We start from the raw sequence: 27,300 nt of genomic DNA on the forward strand, positions 1-27,300 counted from the left end.
GGGAGCTAGACTGATCTGGGTCCAAATCCCATATCTTCCTCTTCCTGGTTTTATCATGATGGACAAGACACTGAAACTCACTGAGCATCAGTTTCCTCATCTCTAAAATGAAGTTATTAATCCCAACCATGCAGGATTGTTGCGTGATTGGAAGTCATCATGAAAGTTGCCTTATGATAATTACTATGAGGAGTAGATTAAGCCCATTTGCCCCTTTAGAAGACATGGTATCCTTTCCTTGCCCTCCACCCCCATCTCCAATGGCTTCCTTAACTTCTGACTCCACCAGAATCCAGAGAGCACACACTTCTTCTATAATTTAAAGTTAACTTACCAAAGTCATCATCTGCCCAGAAACTGAGGAAAGACAAAAATAGAATTGCTTTTAATTATTATCTATTGAGTGTGTACCACATATGAAGTATTATGCCAGGTAGTTGCTAATTTTATTTCACTTAAAGATTACAACAATCCTTGAAGTAGACATCATTTTTAACCCCAACTTACAGTGAAGAAACAGTCTCAGATGTATGAAATTATTTGTGTAGCTGATACCAGCTGAATCTGAATACTTTCTGCAAAGCTATATCAGGAAAAGCCAGTTTTCCTCCTGTGTCTTTCTGTCCTGTTTACTGCCTTTAGTTTTACTCTACTGCCACACTCACAGCGCTTCAAATCAGACACTTCTGGTCCCCAAATGCGTGGGGTTTCCCCCCCACTAAGCAATTTTACAACCTCAGCTGGGTGTCCTGCAGTGTAACTCAACTCAGGTCAGTTCTGACAGTTTCCCTGGAGATAGTGTCAGATCCCACAGGTTAAGGGTTCAGTCCCACAAAACTGCTTCCACTCTACTCCAGTTGCCAAGTGCAAGCAGTAGATTCCCAGGGTACCTACAACTTTTGCCCACATTTGGCTACACATCAAAGATTCCCATAACCCCTTCTTCAGATTTGATTAATTTGCCAGAACACCCACAGAACTCAGGGAAACACTTACATTTTCCAGTTTGTTAAAAGATGAAGAGACACATAGGGCGAGGTCTGAAGGGGTCCCAAGTACAGGATCTTCAGTCCCCATGGAGCTGGGATGTGTCACCCTTCCTGTGTGGATGTGTTTGCCAACCTGGAATCCCCTACTGTTGAGGTTTCATGAGGCTTCCTCACGTAGGCATGATTGATCATTAATTCCATTTTCAGTCCTTCTCCCTTCTCAAGAGGATGGGGGGCGGGGCTGAAAATTCCAAGCTTCTAATCATGGCTTGGTCTTTCCGGTGACCAGCCTCCATCTGGGAGCCATCCAGGAGCCCCCTCAGAGTCACCTCAATAGAACAAAGACACTCCTATCACCCAGGAAATTACAAGGGTTGCAGGAGCCTTGAGCCAGGAACCAGGGGTAGTCATCAATATATATATTTTCTATTATCTCACAAAAGCCAGCATGATTTTCCTGTATCTCTCTGGTTTATTTGCCTAGTCTCTCTGCCAGTACTTTCTTGAGTTTCTGAAATAGTAAGTTGGGATTCTGCATTCTGCATTCTTCTTCCATCCCCTACTCCTCATCCTTCTCTTTTGGCTATATTAATACATCCTGGATGTGACAACATTCTACCACCGCTCTGTGCTCTGGCAAGAATTGGGGCAAATTAATGTTCTTATAATTGAATGGATGGCTTTCTGGGAAATGGTGACAATTTTTTCTAATAGATCTGCATGAGCTAGGGAAAAAAAATGAGAAGAGCTGATAAAAGACTTTTACCCTGTGAAATGCAAAGAACATAAGAAAGAATGAACTGATGAGGCGATGTTTTCCTAATGTGAGAACAGAATGATCAACAATCGATAGCGAAAAAGGAAGAGGCAAACAAGCATATTCCAGTCAAAGAGCAAAGGAAAAACTAGTGGAAAGGGACTCTGTGACCTCATCTACAGTTCAGTTTTAGCTACTGATTTGAGATGTGGGGCAAATAACCATACCTGCTTTTATATACTTAAATGCAAAACAAAAACCCGACATTATAACACTGGTTCCTGTCTGCATATAGTTCAAATGTTGTGAGAACAAATTAGATTGTGTAATTGGATTAGAAAGATATCTTATAAATGTTGAAAGGTGTCAGGCTTGGGATGAGTAGATGAGACAAATAGCCTTTAAAATTTCTTAGAAACTCAGGATTTCTAAGATTCTTTTAGAGTTCCTATGTGTATGTGTGTTTATATATAATTATGACAAATTGTACCATTGTCTTGTAGGGAATTTACATAGTTACTGCACAGAAAGACTTTATCATTTGGTATACAATAATGCTTTATGTAATTAATAAATACATGAATAAGGAGGAAAATCATCTTAACAAGAGGATTGGTTGAAAGTCTAAGGCAGTCATAGCCCCAAATTCCTTCTCCAATGAAAGGAGGCAATCATCCATGATCGAAGCTTTATTCTTTGGAGAAATTGAACAGAAGTAGTTCTGGCCATTGGACATGAGGCACGGTGGGTGGCAGGAGTTACACGTTGGACTGAACACAGGGAGAACAAGTTAAATTGTGCATTCCAAATGGTGAAATTTCCCAGTCTTCTTCCCACACTCTGATCTCAGAGTGCTGGCAACCAGATGTATAAATGTAGACTGGAGTTAGTTGGATTTTATTCTGGAAAACTTGAAAAGCTTAGGAGAATAGATCTACATAAACTAGCACTCTGGGATAATTCAAAGAAAAAGCTGGCCCGCTCCCCATTTCCCTCCGATGCAGTCCACAAGTTAACAACCAGGGTTCCCATGCAGGTTTTTTATGCTTCCTAATTCAACATGAAAGCATAGCTACAGATAGCCAGATATTTGATGGAACTATCAAGCATTCCAGATGGCACAAAGAACAACAAGCAAAGATAATAGAGACAATATGAGAACTGAAGACAAAAATCCCAGAAATTTAAAAACTCAAATCAAAGCAAAATGAAACTAAAACAACAAAGATATTGAATTACACTCCCCCCAGCACAACCAAAGAAAGAGAAAAGAATGGCATAAAAAAGAACAAACAGACAACTAGAAAGAGCTCGTGGAAAGCAAGAATATGACAGCCAATAGAAGGATGAGAAGATAAAGTGCAAAAAGTAGAACAACGCAACATGGAAGGCTGTACTTGTGGTCCTGAGAACTCCCCAAGGATTGGGATACAGAAGACGATGCACCTCTTCAGAAATTTCTGGAACATAACTAAATTCTTGTATTGAGCTATCTGTATCTTCTTTCTTTAAAAAATACTTGTTGGCATGTAGCAACCTTGTCAAAGAGCTAATAATGTCCTAGAGGTCACTATGTCAGACAATCTGAGAATTACTGACTGCTTATTCCTCACCTTAATAATCTAGATAATTGCTCCAGTTAACATTTTATTTTAGCTGAAACATTTATTAATTTGTTATTGTTTCCTGATTTTTAATAGCTTCTTGAATTACCAGCTGTAGATCACTATTAAGTAAATATATTGCACCCTGGCAAATAACTTTGTATATACTTGCTAAATTTTCATACGCAAATCTCTCAATACATACCGCTTAAGCTATAGAATGGTTTCTTTTGAACATATTAAGCACAGATGAGTATCTACGTTCCTTTTGGATGGATTTGTGGAATACACTTAAATGTTCTGTTTGGGTGCTTCGTTTAGATTATTTGAATGTGTAATCTATTGTCTCTCAGCTTTAGCTGTCACCCAAACATTTTGTTTGATTCCAAACATTTGTTCAAAAACCTCTAAGAAAGTGTCACATTGTATTCTATAGTATTTATTGCGTATCTGTCTCCTAGGAACTCCTCAAGGATAGAGACACTATTTTATTCCACATTCGCAGTCATTAGGGTGATATCTTAGCCCACAAAGACACACAATGCATACGCTTGCAGTGCACTGATGAGTAAAAGTCATCTCTTAGACACTATGGACTCATGGAGCGCACCAAACCGAACAGAGGATCCAAGCGTGTTAGGAAGCAACAGTAGAGTCCATACATCCTGCACGGGCTGCAGATGCAAACAAGGGATTTGTTAGTTTTTTATTTAGAACCAACCGAGTAGAGAATGAGAAAGAACTGGAGTCTGAAATGCAGCAGAAATTCCATGACAGATGAAGTGAATCGTAACCACAGGGGTGAAACACAGTTATCAGAGGAGTGGGAGCTGCACATCTGAGACGCCAGTGTTCAAAACTGTTCAGGATTTTAAAATTATCTCAAATGGGATTAGGGGTAAAAAGTCAAGTACCGACCTTCTTTTCTTGTTTTGTGCATTCTTCACAGGAGTTGAGCTCCCCTCTTGTAGAATTATGGAAGAAGCATCAAACAGATTTCGCCACCCATGCTATGGTTTCATGTTCTTTGGATGGTTTGTCAAAATTATCCTTCTTAATGAAGAATTAGAAACCAGAGCCCTATATTATTCTTATTTTCTGTGTTCACTGTGTTTCTAAATTTAAAAATGGGCCAATACAACTCAGCAGTGACTTGAAAAGATATTTTTCGTCTTTGGGGTTTAGACGCAATCAAAAAAGGGACAACTCCCTGCCCCCCCCACCGCGCACAAACAAACAATAGCAATAACAAAAACCATTACCTTGGGCTATGTAAGGTGTGGCTTCCTCTTTCGGAGGGAGATTCGTGGGTCGAGGTGTGGGGGCAGGAGGTCTGTTTATAATGAAAGATCGACTTCCAGTTTTTTTCTTTGTACTCATATGGGCCAGTATCATGTCGTAGTCACTGTCATCAATCTCAGTAAAAGTGTATGGATCTTCCTCCTCCCCCGGCTCCTTTTCCTCTTCTTTCTTTTCTTCTTCCCTTTTAGGTTCACCTCCTGTTTCTTGTCTTGCACCAGGATCACACCAATGTTGACTTCTTTCCGTTTGGCCTTCCAACATTTTCCCTGTTATGAAATGTTTAGATGGTGGTTACTCTCCTATTATAAGCAATATTATTAGTGTTATTTTTTAAAGTATGTTTGTTTTTTTAGGGAGATTGGCCCTGAGCTAACATCTGTTGCCAAACTTCCCCCTTTTTTCTTTCCTCCCAAAGCCACCCAGTACCTAGTTGTATACCCTAGTTGTAGTCCTGGTTGTGCTATGTGGGATGCTGCCTCAGCATGGCTTGATGAGCAGTGCTAGGTCTGTGCCCAGGATCTGAACCGGCGATCGCCAAAGCAGAGCACGTGAACTTAACTGCTCGGCAATGGGGCCAGCACCCATATGCAATATTATTGATGTCCATCTGCCACTTGCTTGAACCTCCCCAAAAGTAATTTACATGTCATCTCATAAATTCCAAAAAGAGAAAAGTGAACCACATAATTTGCCTGCATATCCTTCTGCAGTTTGAAAATTTTAAATTTGTTAAGAAAAAAGTTTGACATGGATTTCTTTGAAAACATATAAATAAACATATAATTTTGCACATAGCTTTTGAATGATTTAATATCAGCAAAATTGAGTTATAAAACTAAGCCTCAAATTCCAAATGCTTTGAAAACTTGTGTTTTTTTAAGCATAATACTCTTAGATTTTTTCTTCAGTGGCTTGCACTGAGTATTTTGCCTAAAATTCAATTTCTCTGCAAAGGACAGAGGGGAATAGCCAAAAGCAGCATTACTTGGTTTCTTACAGTAAGTTTCAGTCTGGCTGTGAAAAATTGAACTTCAAAAACGCAACTCTGGGCCGGCCCTGTGGCACAGGGGTTAAATTCGCACACTCCGGTTTGGCAGTCCTGGGTTTACTGGTTCGAATCCCGGGCGCAAATCTACGTACTGCTCATCGAGCCATGCTGTGGCAGGCGTCCCACATATAAAGCAGAGGAAAATGGGCACAGATGTTAGCTCAGGGCCAGTCTTCCTCAGCAAAAAGAGGAGGATTGGCAGTGGATGTTAGCTCAGGGCTAATCTTCCTAAAAAAAAAATGCAACTCTTGATTTCTACAAGCCAACATGAACCTCATTCTTAGATAAAGGACACTGAAAGAAGGGTTCATGACATAAAAGATGGCATGGATAATCAATGGCTTGAAGATTCATTCATATGAAAAGAATAAATAATATTTTATGGTTTTCATACTCAGGAAAATCTTTACATATTTTTATAAGAATATGCTAAATATTTTAATAGAAGTTATTCAGAACACAAATAAATCATATACTTCAGTTAATGAATAAGTGGAAAAGAATTTTGATGGCTCTCTGCCAGGCCCATGAGCTTTTTTTTTTTTAAATTTGCCCTTTGACAAATATTTTGCTTAAAGTTTTAATGAAAACAAGGAAATGGAAAGGATTTCAGTTATTGACTGAAAAATTATTGCTTGCCTGTATTGTCCCGAGAGATTTATGCATGTGAACTAAGGGAGAACTATTCTCTTTTCTTTTTGGTGAGAATCTGACCGAAACAATTTTAGTTTACTTCTGGATATTTTAGTGGAAAAACTTAGGAGCTAAGGAGAAAGACAAGCTGTAGAGCACAATAAAAGGATGTTATTATAAGAAGATGCAGCATCTGTTTGGGGGTCGGCTTATGAGGAGAGAACAAGATCATCTCTCAGGAGAGTCAGACCTGGCTGTCTCAGTGGGTTTGACCAAGAAGTCTTCATTGCCTGCATGCTAGCACTAACTTTAAAATCACCACGACTTGCCTTTCCCTTGGTGAATGTGGTTTGGAGATTTGACTTCATGACTTCTGTTTCACTGACAGCATCACAGGTGAAACGAGATTAAGTGTGTGGGAAACACTTTTACAGTGTTTCATTTTTAGTGGAATGTGTCAACTATCTTACTTTTATGAGCTGATTTCCTGAGCTGTTAACTCTCTGTTTCTCTACCCACCTCTCTTCCCAACTCTCTCTAAAGTTGGACTTGCACTAGAAATAATTCACTTTACTTTCTATTTCCCAATGTATTAAATTATACTTTCATCTCAGAGTGGGACCTGAGCTGTCTCAATTCAGGTTATACATTAGTAAGTAAAGATTAAGATAAATGACCCATATAATTCTAATTTTTGAAATAATTGGGGCAAGAGTGTATTACGAAGAAAAGAATCCTCGAAGCTTAGGAAGCTGTCAGAGAAGTGTGGGACACACTCCAACCACTGGCTCTGCGGTTGGGGTCTGAGTCAAAGAGGGGGCACAGTGATTGCTGCCGTGCAAGTTTGCTGTGAAGATAAAAAGAGACAGTGTGTTCTTTATAAACTGGAAGTACTCTATATTATTGTTTTCTCCAATGAATATGTTATAAATCCCTCTTGGGGAATTTGATGCTTAGGGCATTGATGAGGTAGTTTCTCTTTTTCAATAACTTGAAGGCATATGGAAGCTACTCGTTTTTTTTTTTTTGAGGAAGATTAGCCCTGAGCCAACATCTGCCACCAATCCTCCTCTTTTTGCTGAGGGAGACTGGCCCTGAGCTCACATCTGTGCTCATCTTCCTCTCCTTTATATGTGGGATGCCTACCACAGCATGGCTTGACAAGCAGTGCGTAGGTCCACATCCAGGATCCAAACTGGCAAACCCCAGGCAGCCAAAGCGGAACGTGTGAACTGAACCACTGCGCCACTGGGCTGGCCCCTATGGAAGCTACTCTTGAAGGACAATTCCTGAAGCCAGCTAAAGTGAAAGAATCTACACAAAGTCTCTGGCAAAAAATAAGTGGTAGCTTCCAGTCTTACTTTCAAAGACCTTAATGAAAGAATTTTAAGAAAAAATACTAGCATTTTATTTTTCATTTACTTCCAATATCAGCCCTATGAGAACATGAGATTAAAAGCAACATTGCATATAAAATATAAAAAGGGAGTTTTTAAATAAAAGGAGTGGGTTTTTGTTTTATTTTGCTTTTTATATTTGGTACTTTTCGGATGATACTTTAGCCAACATTATACTTCTGGCCTTGGATGTCTGGTGAATGCCCTTGGCAGAGTGGTCTTGGACCTCCTAACCAACATACTATTTGTAGGAATTCACATTAGGAGATATGATTTAATGTTAGCTCCTTTAAGAGATTTAACCTGATACAGCACAACTTTGCCTTCTTAACAATGAATTTTAATCATTACGTAAAATTATTCACATCTGTAAAAATGAGAAAAATATATCAGAATTTTGCTCTCAGTGTACTACTAATCTATGTCCCTTCCTCCTCCTCCAACATCGATATACTTACTGCACTGATCTGTCTCAACGGTCTATAAGGACTTGGAACATAGGAGGTAATCAATAAACATTTGTTGAATGAGTGAATGATCAGAGGGGTGCCCATCAGGTATTCCATACTTCCCATTAAGCAGTGCTTTCCATCTCTAAATGTAGTGCATAACCTTAGTAAAGATGTATCAAGGACAGGGCCTTTGAGGACACATACTAAAACTCATGGCTTCAAAATTCACTTTTTGAAACAGCGTTTTTGTCCTTTATTGCCTTCTAGGACTGGAGAACTAAAGTACAGTGATAAATGGAGTATTGATAATAGATATTTCTTTCCTCTTATTAGATTTGCTTTGTAAGAACATTTTATGAATTTGGAAAATAAATATAAAACAGTGGCCAATAAAGTGGATGGTAATTAGTGACTGTAAGAGTGAACCCGGGGCCAGAAGTTGGTCCGGCTGTAGGACACTCCAGGCAGATAAGCCCACCATGGAAGCTCCTCTTGGTCTCCCTGCCCTCTCCCCCGTACACACTGAGTTCCTGCATCCGGGAGCAGAGTCCATCACAGCCACTTACTGTCCTTCCACGTTAGCAACCTCTGGAGTGTTCCCAGACTTTGGTCTCAATGCAGTGTGTGACACCCTTTACCACTCCCTTCCCCTGCAGCCACCATCTCAGGGAAGGGGCCAAGCCCATCTTCAAACCTGTAGAACGTTAGCCTTTCCCTTTTGCCAGAAGACTAAGAGTATTTTTTAAAGGCAAAATGGTCATTTACTTTTCCACGTGAGGCTTGAGGTTCATTTTATGTGAAGAACCACAGATTCCTTCCAAGTTTTATCTCTTTACTTATTTAATGCTTGTCATGAGACTTAGTTCCTAAAGGAAAAAAGAAAGAGAGGGAGAGAAATGGAAGAAGGAAGGAAGGAAAGAAGGAAGAAGGAAGGAAGGAAAGAAGGAAGAAGAAAGGAAGAAAGAGTGAGTGTCAGGTATCTGCTGCCTGATTTCCCAGGCCCCCGTTGTTCAAGAATGGAAAGAACGTTGCTCTTGGTTTTAAAGCTGATCTCCTCTGTATAGATTTGCCACTGCACTCTATGTTACATAAGCCTGTCCAAGGTTTTTGTGGTTGTTGTTGTTATTTTAACCTTAAACTTACCCTGTGATGTGAAGTGAGGTTTTTCCAGTTGGAAGGCAGCAGCTACAGGTCGCGGCGGGGGGAGAGGTGGCCTGTCGCTCACGAGCGGCTCTCGTGCATCGATTTCTGGGTTGTCTCCAGGAATGAACGTATACAAGTCATCATACTGGCTCTCAGAACTGTCACTGCCATCCTCTGCTGGGCTGTGCGTGGCCTCCGTGCCTGATCTGTTCTCTTCTTTCTCCTTTGATGTTTCATGCGACTCAGCTCCTTCTGCACTCTCCCTGTATGTCTGGCTGCTTTCGTGATGAAATGCTGGGTTCTGTACAGCTGTTTATGATGGAGACTGTATGACTTCATTTGCACACACCACCTGGAGGCCTCTCTCACTTTGTCGTATCATAGGGAAGGGGTAGTACTGCTAATAAAACCTTTACGATCTGATGCAGTGGAAAGCTGACAAATGCATAATTTTGGTGCAAACTCATTCTTGGGCTTTTAACATGTCTACCAAATGAACAGTTAAAGCTCCACTATATCTTGCTACCTCAGTATATGACACACTCATCAGATAATAATATTCTGATTCTCTACAGCTATTGTTTGAACAGATTCATGATTGCACATATGATTGCACGATGGCATTTTTATTAGAAAGCAGTATAACTGACATAGTAAGTAATAAGTAAATGATGGAAAAGGTAAATCCAAGAAAAAATAAATCTTATCTTGCTTGTAAATAATGCAATAAAAATGAATCTGTGATTATTACTTATTTTAATATATATTTATCAGCAGATTATATCTTAATTCTTGAAAACATTACTTGAGAAAAAGTATTAATATTTTTTGAGGAGGAAGGTATCCAAATCATCAAGAGTAGGTAAATATTCCTAAGGCCCAGTTCTCTCAGTTTTATAAAGTGTATTCTATCCTGAAACTTAACCAAATGACCCAGTCAAATTCCCTCCATTCTAAGAATCATGATTCCATTATTTGTTTTTATACCATACACAGTAAATGCTCTCTAACCACTCAGGAAGAAAATACAAAAAAATTTATAATGTGATAACTTTAAATCTTAAAAATTCTTTTTGTTAAAATTTTCTTTATAAAAATTCAGCTTTAAGTAAAGTATTCACAAAAATGTAAAACAAACTTTGGAATCTCTACATTGGAGGGAATATGTGAATTGTTGTCATTGTCAGTGCAATAGAAAAGCAAACAATTATTTTAAAGTGTTGCTAAACTAAAACATGATAAAGAAGCCAAACAGCAGAGGATAGAGAAAAATGAATATTTTAAAAAATGAAGAGTTACACTGTAGAAATTTTTCAACAATGGGAGAAAAATTAGTCAAGTGGAAAAATCATGCCCCATATTTTTACACGGAATATCATTTTTTGCTTTTCTCTTCTTTCACATGAGAAAGAAGAAAGATTTAGCTGCCAGTACCAGAACTGCAGACCAAAATTCTCTAGCTCCCGGCCCAGGCAGAGCAGATGGCCTTTTGTTCTTGCACAGATCTCTGAGCACATCTCATTTCTCTTCTACCTCTAACACCAAACGCTGAGCCTGAAATAAAGCAGTCTCTAGAAATGTTGGTGGAGCAGATGATGAAGTGACTGAAAAGAAATTATTGTCAGGCTAGCAAAGGGCGTCACTATTCCTCTCTGGGCAAATGCATCATCAGCTTAGAATGACATTCACGCTATAGGGAATCGCTTGTAGCCACCCTGATGTTTATGCAGTCAGTCAGTGTCTATGTTTTATGCATACACTGTCTGAGCAACAGAGTCTCCTTGGTCATTGTCAAATGTGCCCAAACCTGGAAGCCAGCCCTGGAGAGCCCGAGGTGTGTCAGTGGCTTTCAGCAAGCTTCACAGCAATAGTGCTATCAGTGAAAATCTGCTGACTCAGGGTGTTCATGCTTCACCCTCGCTCCCGTGAAAGAACCTGAGGCCTGAGTCCAGTCACACAGTTTCATGCATGAGACAGTTCCAGGCCCAAACTGTCTGCAGAAATGAGGTTCTTCTGTACAAATAACCAAAACAATGTTTTCTTAGTACAGGCATGATAATGATAATAAAATGCATAACTTTAAAATTTAGTGCATTAATTCATTACTTTAATAGTATTATTTTGTGTTCTGCAAAAATGTTTGAAAGAGTTTACCGAGTTTGCTAAAGCATGCTAGTTAAAGCATTGCATTTAATTTTATTTGATTTCCAAGTCAGCCTATCATTTGAAAAACTAGTGGTCAATAATGTTTAAATGAGCAGCAACTGCGTCCTGTTAAAAGTACAAATGTCCCCAGGCAAGAGCATGCTTGATGGGTGAGATGCCACCGTGAGGTGAACAAGCAAGAGAGTGGTCAGAGATGGGACCAAGAGGATTATCGAGGGCCTCGTAGGTGATGATCAGGATTATAAGTATGATGGGAAGATATTGCAGGACCTGGAGCAGAAGAGTGATTAGTTCCTTCATGAAGCATAGAGTGTCAAGAGTGGCAAATGTGGAGGCCGCTATTGTATGGTTTCTTAATAGCAGTACTATTGATATTTTGGACTGGATAATCCTGTGTTGTGGGGGGCATGTGCATCATAGGGTATTTAGCTGCATTTCTGGTGTCTGTACCCACTAAATGCCAGTTGCAAACCTCCCTTCTCAAGTCAAGACAATAAAAAAATTTCTATGCATTCACAAATATCCCCTGTCAGGGGCAGAAAATAGCCCTCCTTTGAAAGCCACTGTGCTATTGCAGTAATCCAGGGGACAGCTGATGACAGTGTGGCCTAGGATAAACAAAACGAAGGAGTGAGGAATGTCTGAACGCTGGCTGTATTTTGAAGGTAGGGTCACTGGATATAGGGTAGGAGAGAAAGTAAAATAGCCAAGGGTGGCTCCAAGGTTTTTGAACTAAATTGAACAAGGAAGGAGTCTTCACCGATGGAGATGGAGAAGTCAGCGGGCAGGGCAGGTTTGAGAGCGGCAGGAATTAGGATTTTCAGATTTGAAAATGTTGGGTGGGACATGCCTATCAGACATGCTGGTGGAGATGTGAGCAAGCTGTGGTACACCAGTGAAAGCGGGCATAGCAGGAAGAGCTATATGCATGCCGGAAGATTCTGAACTAGTCTTCAGACCTCAGAATACAGAATTACATCCTATTACAGCCAATGAGAGTCCTAGGCCAACCTTCTCATTTCCCAGCTGAGAAAACTAAGGTCTGAAAAAAATGTGACTTTGTTTTAAAAAAAAAAACAAATTGAAAAAATACAGTTGTCAAACAGAATATTTACATCGACTTGACTTGTGCCTTCTCTTTGGATAGAAAAACTTGGTGTTTGATTACTGAACATTAAACTTAATAGAAGCATCTAAATTAGCAAGATAATACAGTAACAGCTCTCCTATAGTATAAATTGAAAGTCATTCAGTTAATTAAATATCTTTCCATGCTCTTCAAACCTTTCCAAGCTCTCTTCAGTCTTAACTTACCAGTTACATATGCCTTAATATGAATGTTAAATATATATATATATATATATATATGCACAACGTGTAAGAACACCTACGGGGAGAACATGCAGAAAATGAGGTAAAATCCTCTTCATAGTCATTTTCCAGCTCATTATTTGTGCTAACTTCTTGGATCTGAAAAAAAAAATAAATGTAATTTTCAATAATGCATTAATCTTAATAAATCTGTATTTTTACATATACTAAATGGAAAGTTAATACTTGTGGAAATAAAAAAATAGTTTTAAGGTTTCTATTTAAATATTTTGATTATATTACATATCTTAGCTTTTATATTAGTGCCATCTACAATTGTTCAATGACACAGAGTATTAAAAGTATAACTGGAGCAATAGAACATTTATAATAAACAATAAATTGATTTAAAAATGAAACTACTTTGGGGCTGGCCCCATGGCCGAGTGGTTAAGTTTGCGCACTCCACTCCGGCAGCCCAGGGTTTTGCTGGTTCGAATCCTGGGCACTGACATGGCACCACTCATCAGGCCATGCTGAGGCAGTGTCCCACATGCCACAACTAGAAGGACCCACAACTAAAATATACAACTATATACTGGGGGGATTTGGGGAGAAAAAAAGATTGGCAACAGTTGTTAGCTCAGGTGCCAATCTTTAAAACAAATGAAACTACTTTAAGACTCAAAGCGATAATCATGAAATTTGGCTGTAATAAAGAAGTCCTGAATAAAATTGAACACAACTATTTCTCCTAAAAAACATGACCTTGCTTCTTTTTAACGTTTTTGTCTCTTTTACCAGTTCAAAAGACATTCTTAATTACATCAATTATTATAATACAATGAAAGACAGTGAAATTATAAAGTGATTTATTTTCTATCTTTAAAAAGAGAAAAAAAAACGAGTAAGGGAATTTATGTTTGTCCTTCCAAAACCAGTTGCCCTACACTTAGAAAGGAGAACTACTAAGAAAGGACAGAAACTCGTTATCTCTGGAATTGCTAGTCTTTGTTCATAATCTCTGAAAAAGACATGGGGTCTATGGTAGCAGAACACATTGGTACTTGTAGAGAAAGCTAAGTAATACCAGTGACAGTTCTATTTTTGCAAAAGCATCTAGAGAAAGAGATAAAGCTTGAGTGCATTAACAAACGTCACATTTTGTTACCATCAACTCCAACTAATTATTCAAATGATTTAGGCCTTTGTTAATAAAATTGATCGAAATGATTAAGCCATTTGCTCTGCATTTGGAATATCCCTCTAAAAATTAGAAGCATCCATATTAAAGCATTACTAAATTTATAACAGCCTTGGTATGCAAGGGTATTTGACCAGGATGTTGACTTCATCAATCTGGTTTGTCAACCACTTTGGCCAATGGAAGCCCAATGGAGTTTCTTCTTTTTTTCTTTTTCAAACTAATGCTATCCAGAGAAGCATCACAGTCTGACTTCCAGTTGAATCTTTAAAATAAAAATATCTTTAGTATTTTTTTAGTGAGCCTGATGCAGAAGTTCGTTTTCTATTTAAATCATATTTTTCCTTTGGTAGACTCAGTCAAATGCTAATATGAAAAATCATGTAACTTTACTAGGGAGATTGACAAGTTGATTGGTATTTTTATGCTTCGGTATTAAAAGTATTGCTTAATATAGACATTCTTTGTTTCCAATTAGCCTGAGCTCTATATTTCAAAAGGTAGATCAAGAATACATTAAAAAATTCCATAATATTCTTACAATCATATCAAGGAAGTTTTTACTAGTTGAATACTGGGAATGGTTTTCAAAGATTTCAGGAATTATGTAAAATTTCCTATATACTATTCACAAGCCTAGAAATTATCAGCTCAAACTCAGTGTAAATTAATAAAGAGACCATGTGCAGGCATGTAGGTGCATATGTGTGTACTAAGGTTGAAACCTAACAATCATTTTCATGTCATAACCTAAAGCTATATGACATTTGCACAAACAAACATGCCTGCCCAATAATGTCTCAAAGGAAGTAGCTTCCAAATTGAAAAAATAGCCGAGATTGACTGATTCGAGCACTTTCCTAAGTATTATGTAAAGTAGATATTTTGTATAATCAGGCTATGCAGAAAGTAATTGCTTTCCCAGGAATGAGAGGATCTTTAGAAATATTTACACTAAAAACAAATGTTTCTTACTGAGTTCCTTACACTTAAATCATATTTATTTTGAAAAATATGTTAGATCTAGTGATATATTAGTAACTGTCTAACGAAATCAATGATGGCTTCAAAGACAAGTATGGTGGCACTGCATCTAATCACCTCAAGACTTGGCTGTGTGGGGCAGTGGACAGAGCATGGATTTTTAAGTCAATCCAAGAACAAATCATGGTTCTATTATTTATTAGCTGTGTGACATTGGGCAATATACTTTACTCTAAATCTCAGCATTCTATCTTACAAAATGTGGATAGTAACCTCTATGCCGTCAGTGTGCTGGGAGGGTTAAATTAGAATAATGTAAATAAAACACATATCACACCTACCACATAGGAAGTGCTCAATAAATGTAGTCTGCGCATGTTAGACTTTCCCTCATCGTACAAAACATAGATCTACATTTAAGCAGGTGTGTGATCACATCGGTTTGATGGAGGAATCATCAATAATGAACCAATAGTTATTTACCTTATTTCTCTCTGCTGTGCCCCTGTAGAGGTTCTGCTGCGACAGAAAAAGAACTGGAATATAAACTTTCTATCTGATCAAAGTGTGGCAGTATGATTTTGTTATTAAAAACACCTCTATAATTTACAAGCTAATAGAGATGATAGGAATTAGGGAAAAAGAAATATTTAATTCTTTGACAAGGTTCTTTTTCTAGGGCTAGACTCTGACTTCATTCATTTATCGAATATTTCTGCAGGCCTACTATGTGCTAAATACTCTGTTATCAAGTAAGGAAAATAAGTTAGAAATAAAAAAGAGACACAAGTCCCACTCTCAAAAGTATCATATTTTTACCAGGAGAGGAAGAAAAATATTAAAATGATTGGAATACAATATTTTATTTATTTCACTGCAATAAACCAATTCCTTACAGGTGAAACAGAGAATTAAGAAATTCAAGGCAAAGATTTATTCGGTTGCTTTTTTTGGATGAGGAGATTGAATTAAAAAATTATCTTGACACTTGCCTTGATTCCCACTTCTCTAAATGAAAACTCTAGCTTAAACAGTCAAATCTATTAGCTCAGTGTAATATTCCAGACTGTAGATAGTCCTTGCAACACACAGTGCTTAACATAATTAAAATCATTCATTAGCAAAATAAGCTAAAAAAAGGTATGTGAAGCTCTACATAGCTTTGGCATCTAGTTCTGTACAAATTGATCATAACATTCTGATTTTTGAGGGAGTGAATAAAAACAATCTTCACGCGGCAGTTGGTTTCTCCACCTTTTTATGAGATTCTGAAGATATTATAATTAGCCCAACTCTTGCCCAATTTTCCACAGTGTTGATTATAAATGATTTTGCCACCTTTAAAGCACATGGCAGTCTTTGGAATGAGAATAAGAAGATACATATATGTTTGAAGAGTAACAAATTGATCCTATAATATTTTATTTATTACCCAAAATGAAGGCTCTAGGCTGGAGAATCTGAGATAACATTCCAATCGAAATAATAAAGATTATTCTTACTAAATGTTTAGAATAATGAACAACATTACACTAAAGCCATGAATAACAGCAAACAGAGTCTCAAAAACAATTTTCAAGGGCATATTGTAGAAGTACGGTATCTTAGCTCTCATTACATCTTTCAAGAGAATTTTCTTCTCCTTAGGCCATCAAGGAATATGGTCTAAAAGCAGATTTATATAATTTCTAGTGAAAGTTTCTTTTTATATCATTACAGAAATTTGAATCCTGAATGTGAAGATTAAATAGGAACTGTGCTCATGATTGGTAGAGGAATGAACTAGAATAAAGTAGAAATGGAGCTGTTAAACCTGGATAGAGGGAGAAAAGTGGACATTTCCCTTGACATGGGCCAAAATTTAGAATAATCTGAGGAAATATGCTCTATTTTGTTTTTTTTTTAAAGATTGGCACCTGGGCTAACAACTGTTGCCAATCTTTTTTTTTTCTTTTCTGCTTTTATCTCCCCAAACCCCCCCTTTACTCAGTTGTATATCTTAGTTGCACGTCCTTTTAGCTGTGGGATGTGGGACGCCGCCTCAACGTGGCCTGATGAGCAGTGCCATGTCCACGCCCAGGATCTGAACCCTGGGCCGCTGCAGCGGAGCGTGCGAACTTAACCACTCGGCCACGGAGCTGGCCCCTGCTCTATTTTTTAGACAGAATCTTATGAGAAAAAACTGAGTGATGAACAGACACTTTGACCAGGTGACAAAAGCTAGCAGTCTGATTCTACTCAATGAGTGAGTCAGTTTTCTAATTGTGACCAACAAGGACAATCTGATGAAGCAAAAAGAACAGGGGCCAAGGGGACAAGTGATACTTTCACCTGAAAGTTCACAGATAGGGAGAAAGAAACAGCAGGAATATTGAGACCTACTCCCTCAAATTTAGGAAAACAAATTTGAAAACGTTTAGCTTTCACAAAGGTTCTGGAGGGTTGGCCTCTGTAGCTGGCACATCTCTTGTTTTGACCTCAACTCACTGGGTGTGCCCACCCCACACGTCCTCTCATTCTGAGGCCACCCACCAGCCAGCCTCCAGGCGTAGTGACCCAGAGGACCTGGTCCCAGATGACAGCTTTTGTCTTTATCTCTGCCCACGATGCAGCTCGAACTATAGTTGTGAACTTCAGGTTTGGCCACCTGACACTTTTAACCACACTCTAGATCTATTTTAATTGTGTTTGTTTCAAACCCTCCATAGTTGTGGCTTTATCTATGAGGTACCAGCACCTTTATTGGACCACATGCTTGGTTTGATGTTAGCCATCTCTGTCACTAAAATGGGAATGATAAAATTAAAATCCATCTCTTTGTAAGGATTGTAGCTGTAAATGTAAAAAAAAATAATGGTTATCTTCATTTAAATTATAGAATCCAAAGTCTGAAAGGGACCTGTGGATAAGTAGATTATTCTCTTGTTTGTGCACTGATATAATACTAAAACACTGTGTCACAATAAAAATGTAATAATTTGGATATTTTTCCAAGCAAAAGTGTTTTTAAATGTAGTCTATGGTCTGCACTGTCCAACCCTCTTTACAATTGGCCTTTCCTGGGTTCCAATGCTTATCACTCTTCTCTTCTCACAGAATGTGTGTTCTCTAGGTCATCTTATCCACTGCATTGTCTTTAATTTATATCTATACATGACGATTCTTAGAAATATTTTTGCTCCAAACTTTTCTGAGGTCTAGATTCTAGGATTCAGCAAAGGATACTAGAAGAAACAGTCATGGAAGCAAGCAGAAAACCTGGAGGGAGAGCTGTCAGAAAAATCAACGAGAGGATGCTTTAGATAGAATGTGTCCACCCCAAAACTTACATGCTGAAATTATAGCCCCCAAGGTGATGGTATGCAGAAGTGGGGCCTTTGAGAGGTGATTAAGTCATGAGGGCAGGGCCCTAATGGATGGGATTAGTGCCCTTTTAATAGAGACCCACAGAAATCCCTCACCCCTTCTGCCATATGAGGACGCACTAAGAAAATGGTCATCTATGAAGCAGGAAGAGTGCCCCCAGCAGACACCGAATCTGCTGAATCGTGATCTTGGACTTCCCAGCCTCCAGAACTGTGAGAAATAAATGTTTGCTGTTGTGAGCCACCAGTTTATAGAATTTCTGTTATAGCAGCTTGAATAGACCAAGACAGAGGATTTCAAGTAGAGCACAATATTCAATGCTTCACCAAGAGTGGAAAAGAAAAGCTCTGAAAACAATTCATAAGATTTTTCAATCAAGGTCACTGGTGACCCTGATGAGGAGAATTACAATAAAATTGTGTGAATTCACACCGGATTGAAGAATCTTAAAGAGTAGAACAGAAGTCATCGTGTATAGAGTTTCAAGAACCAGGACTTTCATAGGGCAACTGTGCTGAAGATTTGTTTTTCAAAAAATAGGTTAAAGATGTCAGTGAAAGAGTGCTTTATGTCAGGCAAGGGCCATGGAGATGCCGGTGATGACACCCAGAGCTCACCTGCACAGAGCACTGTGCCAGACAATGTGGGCTATGCAAATATGAACATTCCAGGCTCGCAAACCTCAAATACCGTGCCACCAGTGGGGAAGAGAAGGAATTTAGGTGAGGCAAAATGAAACAAGCTTTTAAAATACACACACTTGCAAAATGCTACAGATAGAGAGAAACGTGCAATCACTTCCACTGGGTGGATGGAACAGAGAACATTTCAGAGTAGGTGGTATGCAAGCTGAGTCTTAAAGGATAAGTAAGGTTTTAATCTGCAAAGACAGGGAGGAAGCATTTCTTGGCTGATGGGTGAGCATGACGGAAACAGCAGGGAGATTTGGTGAATGGTTCCTAGTTGGTGTGATTAGGGTGCATGGAGGGATATATTTGAATGTCAAGACGTGGTGGTGCATTATGGTTTTATTTTATAAACTTTTAAATGCTTTTGAGTATGTAATTATTTCCTATGAAGCAGGAAGTAGCATGTTCCTGCCTGTATTTTAGAAAAAAGAATTCTGGTAACAGTGGTTAAGAGGAAGAGGGGGGCTATTTTAATAGTCAAAGTGAAGGGTATTGAGGACTAGTAAGAGAAAATATTTAACGGAGAAGGCAGATTTAATAAATATCAAGGAGATGGCATGGGCAAGATTTTTTATAGCTTTGATGCCAAAGGCTGGAGGAAAGGGATCAAATATGACTCTGTAAGTTTCTGCTCAGCTCAACAATATCTGGTTCTTATACGTACAACACGCTTTTTCAGGACACTCCCCCAAGAACTCTCGACATTTAGAGATGAGGACACTAACTAAAAACACCTTTTTTATGCAAGTCTTCTCACCTCTTTATGAAGTTAAGAAGTTGATTAACTTGGGAGAACAGAAGGTAGTTAATTGTTTGATAGTCAAATAAACTTTTCATTTGATCAAACAAGACTCTTAACTATGAAAACAGACTGCTAGAATTGAATTGCAGAGTAACTAAGTACCAAATCCAAATTAAGTTATAAAGATACCAAAAAATGCTTGGATACAAACAATTGAACAACAAACTATAAATTACATTTAATCAAATCTTACTATATTTCTTTCTAAAACATGGAAAGATTTTAAATAGGCTTGCAATGAATTTAAACGGACTGATTGGTATTGGGTGCTTTGGAACAACACACTGAAAACAAAAACCATACAGTTGTGTTCATCATTTGGAAATGAAGTTGAATGGAGTGGAGACAGCAGAATGAAGGGGTTTAGTAAAAGAGAGAAAAACAGAGAGAGAGAAATGTCAGAAGATAGTTATGAGGATGTAAACACACATATCAAAGGTCAAAGCTAAGAGGCAGAGAATCATTCTTAATTAACCTTCCTCAATTTCAGAATAGTATTCAGAACTCAACTAGGGCATCTTGAAGAAGAATGAGTTTCTGGTACAGATGATTTTACTACAACATGTAACAATTCAGCCCTGGGAAATTCATAGTATGTCGTCTGGACATGCCATCTAATATTTTCAAGCATGATGAATTATCACTAACTTTGGTCAGTCAATAAATATTTATTAAATGTTTTTATGTGCATAATGTTAGGCAAGATTCCAGGGGGTATACAAAACATGTAACACGTAATATTTTCCTAGGATGCTGAATATTTAGCTATGAATACAAAAGTGAAATGCATGAAATAATTGCAGTTCCTTAAGTGTTTGGTTTGACTAAAGAGTGCAAAAGGAGATAAGAAAAATGAAATCACTGTAGGTCGGTGTAACTAGAGCTGGAATTTGAAGGATGGGTAGAATCTGAGAGATAAATCTTGAGTTTACACTTAGGAGCTAATGTGTGCTTGTTGAGCTAATGGATGAATAAATGATAAATGAACCGGTGGAAGAGGAAAGAATGTGGGTGTTCTTGGTAAAGAGGATGGTGCAAGCAAAAGTTTGGTTGAACAGGCCATATGCAGAGGGCAAAGAGCAAAGCCACATAATCAAAGAAGCAGGTGAATTTTTAGGAGATCACGCGAATTCTGATAGGAAGAGTGGAGTCACCATTTGCTTATTATACCCCAATTATGGAGTATTGCAAATATCTCTAGATAATGGATGATGATGATTGACATTGCTATTAAACACACCATCTACAAATATGTATAGGTTATACAGGTTAAGAGTTTGAGTCCAGAAGTATTGTCAGACAGATCTGAATTCAAATCTTCCTCTTCCACTTATTACCTATGTGAGCTTAAGCATATTTTTCTCCCTTGGTCTCTCTGGATGTAAAAATTAGCATAAACGTACCTTAATTCACAGAGTCACTGTGAAAATTAGTAAGAAAATACACATCAAGTACTTACACAGAGCTTGGCACATAAAAAGCACTCAACAACAGTTATCTCTATTATGATCATTAAGATCATTATTTTATTACAGAATGACTTTTCTTATGTTGCCCTATTTTTTCATACTACTAAATTATGTTTATGTCAAAATTTATGTTCAATTATAAGATTGAGTGAAGATCTGTTGTGTTCAAACTGGGATATAAAGAACAAAAATAAAGACCTCCAAATAGTGTTTTGTTTGTAGCTTACAATGATTTAAAAAAATTATCTCTATTTTTAAGTGTGAGGAATCACAAGACAGATGTGATGATAGGTCAATATTGGACCAAGTAAGCTAATGGAAATTAAGCAGGACTCCCAGGTACAGCTATGTAGGCTGTAATAGACTATGATACATAAGGAACCCTAAGAGCTGGATGCCAGGAGGGTTGATGAGGAGAGTTTCTCTCAAATGATTCTACCATGTTTAATTCTCAAATGACTTATATTTGATTTTACAATGTTGTTATTACAACAGTGGCTTGTTAAGGCTAATATTAAAACAATTTGCCTTTTTTCCAGCATAAAAAGATGTGCAGGAGGACAGGTGCTAACTCAAACGGCTGTTTCTTACCATGTACGCCAAGAGAAGGGAAGGAGAAGTTGGCCATGGATGAGATCGGACGCACAAGGTGAGTAGTTAAGAACTGACTACAGAACTTGGTTTTAATGAGCCATGAACCCACGGCTGCTGCATTTCTTACCTTAACTCTGTTTTTCTATTCCTACAACAAGGACAAAAGCAAAGACGCTGTGTAAAGCTTTCTAGTGACAATTTTAAAATCTTCAAACCAGTTTTAGTTTCAAATCATAAGTTAAAAAAAGGTAAACTTCTGTAGAGGAAACAAAAAATACCACTACGTCAAAAGTATAAATCATCAAGTTGTTTTGAATACTCTGATCAAATCAAATTAAAAAAACATGCTTTCATTTGGAGGAAAACTAAATAGAAACTAAATAATGGATGGATTTACATGTTTCCAAGTTGGCAGACTGGAGTTAGTGAAGATGTAGCCAGGTTTATATTTGTGTTGACTATTACTAAGAGCCTTAAAAAAAATTTTTTTCTGAGCCTTTGATAATTTGAGTGTCAAAGGGAACCAAATGGAAAAAACCAAGCCCAGTAATAAAAGGCTAGCATTGTCATCATCACAGTTGTTGGACATTTCGTTTATCTAAAAACAGAGGAGCAAGTGGTTGCTGAACTCCAAGCCAGAAGAAAAAAAAAAAATACCACTTAGAGACCCAGCAATTTCCCACGAAGATTGTACTCTTCAGTTGTCAGATAATAAGTGTTGTTTGACAAATGAACCAAAAGACGCTTAGAGTTTATATTATTACTGTTAGAACATGTGTTTTTTGACCAATTAAACAGAAATTTTCTTAAAGATTATATTGTTGCAAATCTATTCCCAATAGGTATTTTTATGGCTGGAATATTCCCTAGCTTCCAAATACAGAATTAGAAGAGTCAATGTTATTGATCAGAGCATTTAAAAGATGAAAGATCATAGTCAGAAAAGGTGAATCATAAACTACTGAAGACATAGTGGGATAGTAACTCAAATTTCTAGCCTCGAATCTTCAATTTGAAGGTAGTTTACAATTCAGAAGAGGCTGTTCCTATGGGAAAAAGTCACTACAGAAAAACATATACAAAAATACTTGTATTTGTGGATTTAACACTATTTTTTGATAGACTGCAACACAATAAGTATTTCTTTCCATTTTACAATTTTATACTTAAATTGTGGAGTTTAACCAGTGACACTATCAATATCATTCAGCAGCAGGGCAATTTCTCATAATCAGAGAAACCCAGGAGACACATATGTATCCTCAATGAATAATTTTACTTATTAAAAGCCTCCATTTTCACCCTATGTTGATTTACCAGATTCTCTTCAAATCAGTTATCGGAAGAGCTTTATCACTCTACTTAACTTTGATGACTATACTGGTAGGATGTACACTCTTATATCCTACCTAAATACAGATCTATTTAAGGAACATTAGACAAAAATGCATTTTTATGTACTATAAACAATCAAAAACTGTAGTAGAATAAATTTGATAAGTTGATAATAGAGCAAACCTATGGAAAGGAAGTTTGCAGTGAATTTAAGGTAAAACAAAATGGAAAACTCGTGGAAGAAGAAACAACATTGTTATATATTAAAGAAATATACTTCCCCATACCCACATGTAAAATCAAAATAGAAGAGAATCAATAAAACCAATAACTTCGCTTTGAAAGAAAAACATCGTTTTCTTTAGCCCAGAAATCTGAAAGCTTTTAGCTATAATAATAAAATAAATTTCATTTTGTGGGGGCCCCAACCAAGACACTGGGAGTGTTGCTGTTCATACTCTGCAATTACTGTAAAATGAGCCTCACCCCCTTCATTCTACCACTGAGAATTGCAAACCTTCTTGCTGTGAGCTGGTAGCTTAGCATTTCTAAACTTCAAGTGATTTATTTGGCAGATTTAAGTTGCTTGTGAAAATAATTCCTAATCTTCATGTTCATAGCCTAAGGAAAATCAGAATTAGTCCAGTGGAAATCAGGGTGTGTCTAACGTCCATTCACATCTTGAAGTAACTCCGTGAGTGTGTAACCTTGCAGGAAGTTTAAATAAATTTGCTTAATGCAGTTTATCTTCAGCTTTCTCTTTACATTTCTTTTGAGAGGGATTTTTCTGGTTCTAAGTGTAGATAGCTCTTCATTTCCAAATGGCAGGCCATGGCATTTGACTGAAGAATGGTTTCACAATAGGATATATAAACTTTAAAATAGTTTATTTAAATTAAAAAGAAATTCCCCTACAAATACAGTCAACTCATCTTTGTCAAAGCAACAAAGGCAATACAATGGAGTAAAGACAGTCTCTTCAACACATGGTGCTGGAACAACTGCACACACAGAGCAAAAAATGAATCTAGACACAGGGCTTATACCTTTCACAAAAGTGAACTCAAAATGGATCCTAGAGCTGAATGTAAAAGGCAAAACCATAAAATTCATAGAAGATAACATAGGAAAAATCTAGGTGACCTTGGGTATGTTGATGCCTTTTTAGATACAACACCCTCATGACCCGTGAAAGAAATAGTTGATAACCTGGACTTCATTAAAATTAAAAACTTCTGCTCTGTGAAAGACAACATCAAGAAAATTAGAAGACAAGCCACAGATTTGGAGGAAATATTTGCAAAAGACACATTTGATACAGGACTGTTAAAATATACAAAGAACTCTTAAAATTCAACAGTAATAAAATAAATAAACCAACTAAAAAATGGGTCAAAGGCCTTAACAGACACCTCACCAAAGAAGATATACAGGTGGCAAATAGGCATATGAAAAGATTCTCCACAGTAGATGTCTTCAGGGAAATGCAAATTAAAAAAACAAGGAGATAACACTATACACCTATTAGAATGGCCAAAATCCAGAACAGTGACAACACCAAATGCTGACAAGGATGTGGAGCAACAGGAACTCTCATTCATTGCTAGTGGGAATGCAAAATGGTAGAGCCACTTTGGAAAACAGTTTGGCAGATTCTTACAAAACTAAACATACTCTTACCAGATGATCCAGCAATCATGCTCCTTGGTATTTACCCAAGGGATCTGAAAACTTATGTCCACACAAAAACCTGCACATGGATGTTTATAGCAGGTTTATTCATAATTGCCAAAACTTGGAAGCAACCAAGATATCTTTCTGTAAGTGAATGGACAAATAAAATGTGGTACAATGAGATAACAGAATATTATTCAGTGCTAAAAAGACATGAGCTATCAAGACATGAAAAGACATGGAGGAAACTTAAATGCATAATACTGATAGAAGCCAATCTGAAAAGGCTACATACTGTATGATTCCAACTATATGACATTCTGGAAAATGCACAACCATGGAGACAATAAAGAGATCTGTGGTTGCCAAGCTGGGGTGAGGAGACAGATGAACAGTTGGAGCACAGGGGATCTTTAAGGCAGTGAAAATACTCTGTATGATATTATAATGATGGATATATGTTGTTATACTTTTGTCTGAACCCACAGAATGTACAACACCAACAGTGAACCCTAAGGCAAACTATGCACTTTGGGTGATGATGATGTATCATTGTAGGCTCATTCTTAGTAAAAAACGTACCATTCTAATGAGTGATGTTGATAATGCAGGAGGCTATGCATGTGTAGGGGCAGGGAGTATAAGGAAAAGCTCTATACCTCCCTCTCAATTTTGTTGCAAACCTAAAGCTGTTCCAAAAAAATTAAAAAGAAATTCATATGTCCATAGATAGTGGATTTAATGTTATTTATTTTGTCTGAAAGTGCCGAAACTGTTTAGGGTAAAATTCTATAGAGACCAAAATGGCTTAGCACATATAAATATAATTATTGACTCAGTAGGTCAACTAGCTTTCTAGCATTACATAGTAACATTCTGTGTAGATATTTGAGCCATTTTACATTATCATGGATCATGTAATTAAAACAGTAAGAGAAGGATTGAGTTATTTTTTCTGAGTTTGCATTATTAACAGCTGAGCTAAGTGACTGAATAAAAAATTAAATATTAAGCTCTGTGTTTGAGGACATTTTGAAGTTTTATAAAGATATATTCCTAACTAAAAAGTTGAATTGCTTAGAAATTCATCAAACTAAAGTAATGTCAACTCAGTTCAGGCAAAATTCAATCTCCAGAGAATTACAACAATGGCAAAGTGGTTTTTTATTTACTTATTTAAAAACATTTTATTCAGAACCTACTAAATATCAGAAACTAGGTTAGGCAATGTGAATGTAAGGTAGGATAAGTTAACTTTCTTTTAAAAAACACAGACATCCACAAACTTATTTATAATACGTACGATAAGCGTGATAATGTTATTATTCAAAATAATAACTTACATAACATTTATTATGTACCAGACACTGGTCTGAGTTCTATACTTACACTAACTTATTTATCCTCAAAACAATTTTATGAGGTAGGTTTAGTATTGTAAGCCTCATTTAATGAGTGAAGAAATAGAATGGGTTAAATGACATGGCCAAGGTTCCAAAGCCAATGTCTCTTATTAGAGGGCCCAAACAATAAGGAAAATAAGTAAATAAGTGTATATAAGAAAGAATGTGTCAGGTCACCTAAGAGTGCTATGAATCAGAAGTCATAGAGGTTCACTGGAGAGAGAGCTGACAAAATTTTGCAAGAAACATACAGTCTCAGGGTGGTGGCTGGTATTTGAGACATCTTTGAAAGATGGAAAACATTTAAAGGCACAGGCTGGGCATGAGGGGCAGTCAAAGTGACACAATCAAATGTGGACATGGAAAAGCACAGGCCATATTTGGGAAACAAAGGGTCATCCAGCTCAAGAGTAGGGGCAAAAGATCTCTGTCTATGGGGTGCATGGAAACCCTAGTGCACAGTTTTTCCTATTTCCTCAGTACTTCCAGCCTTCAGGTTGGGTGGCTGGGAGCCAGGCTCTCTGTCAGTGAGGCCTATGGAGCACATGCTGAGATGAGTGCTGTCTTGGCTATTGTCTGAGTTAGGTGGAAAAAGAAGGCCCACCTTCAGCCCTCAAAGAAGAGATGGGCAAACAGCAATAATGGCATTTGAAAGCATACGCAAGACATCATGAAACCATATCATAGCTGTGCAGGTGTCGATAGGGGAGTACTAGTGGAGGCAATGGGGTCAGGGCCAGAGAAAATAGGTGAGACTCAGCAAAGATGACTCCAGGCTTCTCTGTCCATTTTACTCTGCTGTCACTGCTTGCAAAAGACTGAGGTATTTTTTGGAAGCAGGAGACAACTACATTTTTACATTTGGCTTGGATACAAATATAGTAAAAATATCTTATAAATGTTTATTGTATTCTGAGAAAAAAATGGGAAGAATGGAAATATATTATAAGCAGAGAATCTTGCTTTAGGCCCAATCTC

The 27,300-nt window shown here is 37.5% G+C and overlaps 1 protein-coding gene across 9 annotated transcripts in view; it reads right to left on the reverse strand.

The window, feature by feature from the left end:
• The window catches only part of BANK1 (B cell scaffold protein with ankyrin repeats 1), a 313,664-nt gene that overhangs the window by 44,155 nt on the left and 242,209 nt on the right, over positions 1-27,300 (reverse strand). For all 9 annotated transcript variants that reach the window (XM_070263353.1, XM_070263356.1, XM_070263359.1 and 6 more), the window contains 3 exons: positions 12,883-12,961; positions 9,326-9,634; positions 4,613-4,918 (listed from right to left, as the gene is read on the reverse strand). In XM_070263353.1, the coding sequence (XP_070119454.1) occupies positions 4,613-4,918; positions 9,326-9,634; positions 12,883-12,961 (694 nt within the window). The remainder of the gene's footprint in view (positions 1-4,612; positions 4,919-9,325; positions 9,635-12,882; positions 12,962-27,300) is intronic.

This window comes from Equus caballus, chromosome 3 (assembly GCF_041296265.1).
Source record: "Equus caballus isolate H_3958 breed thoroughbred chromosome 3, TB-T2T, whole genome shotgun sequence".
Classification (NCBI taxonomy): Eukaryota; Metazoa; Chordata; class Mammalia; order Perissodactyla; family Equidae; genus Equus; species Equus caballus.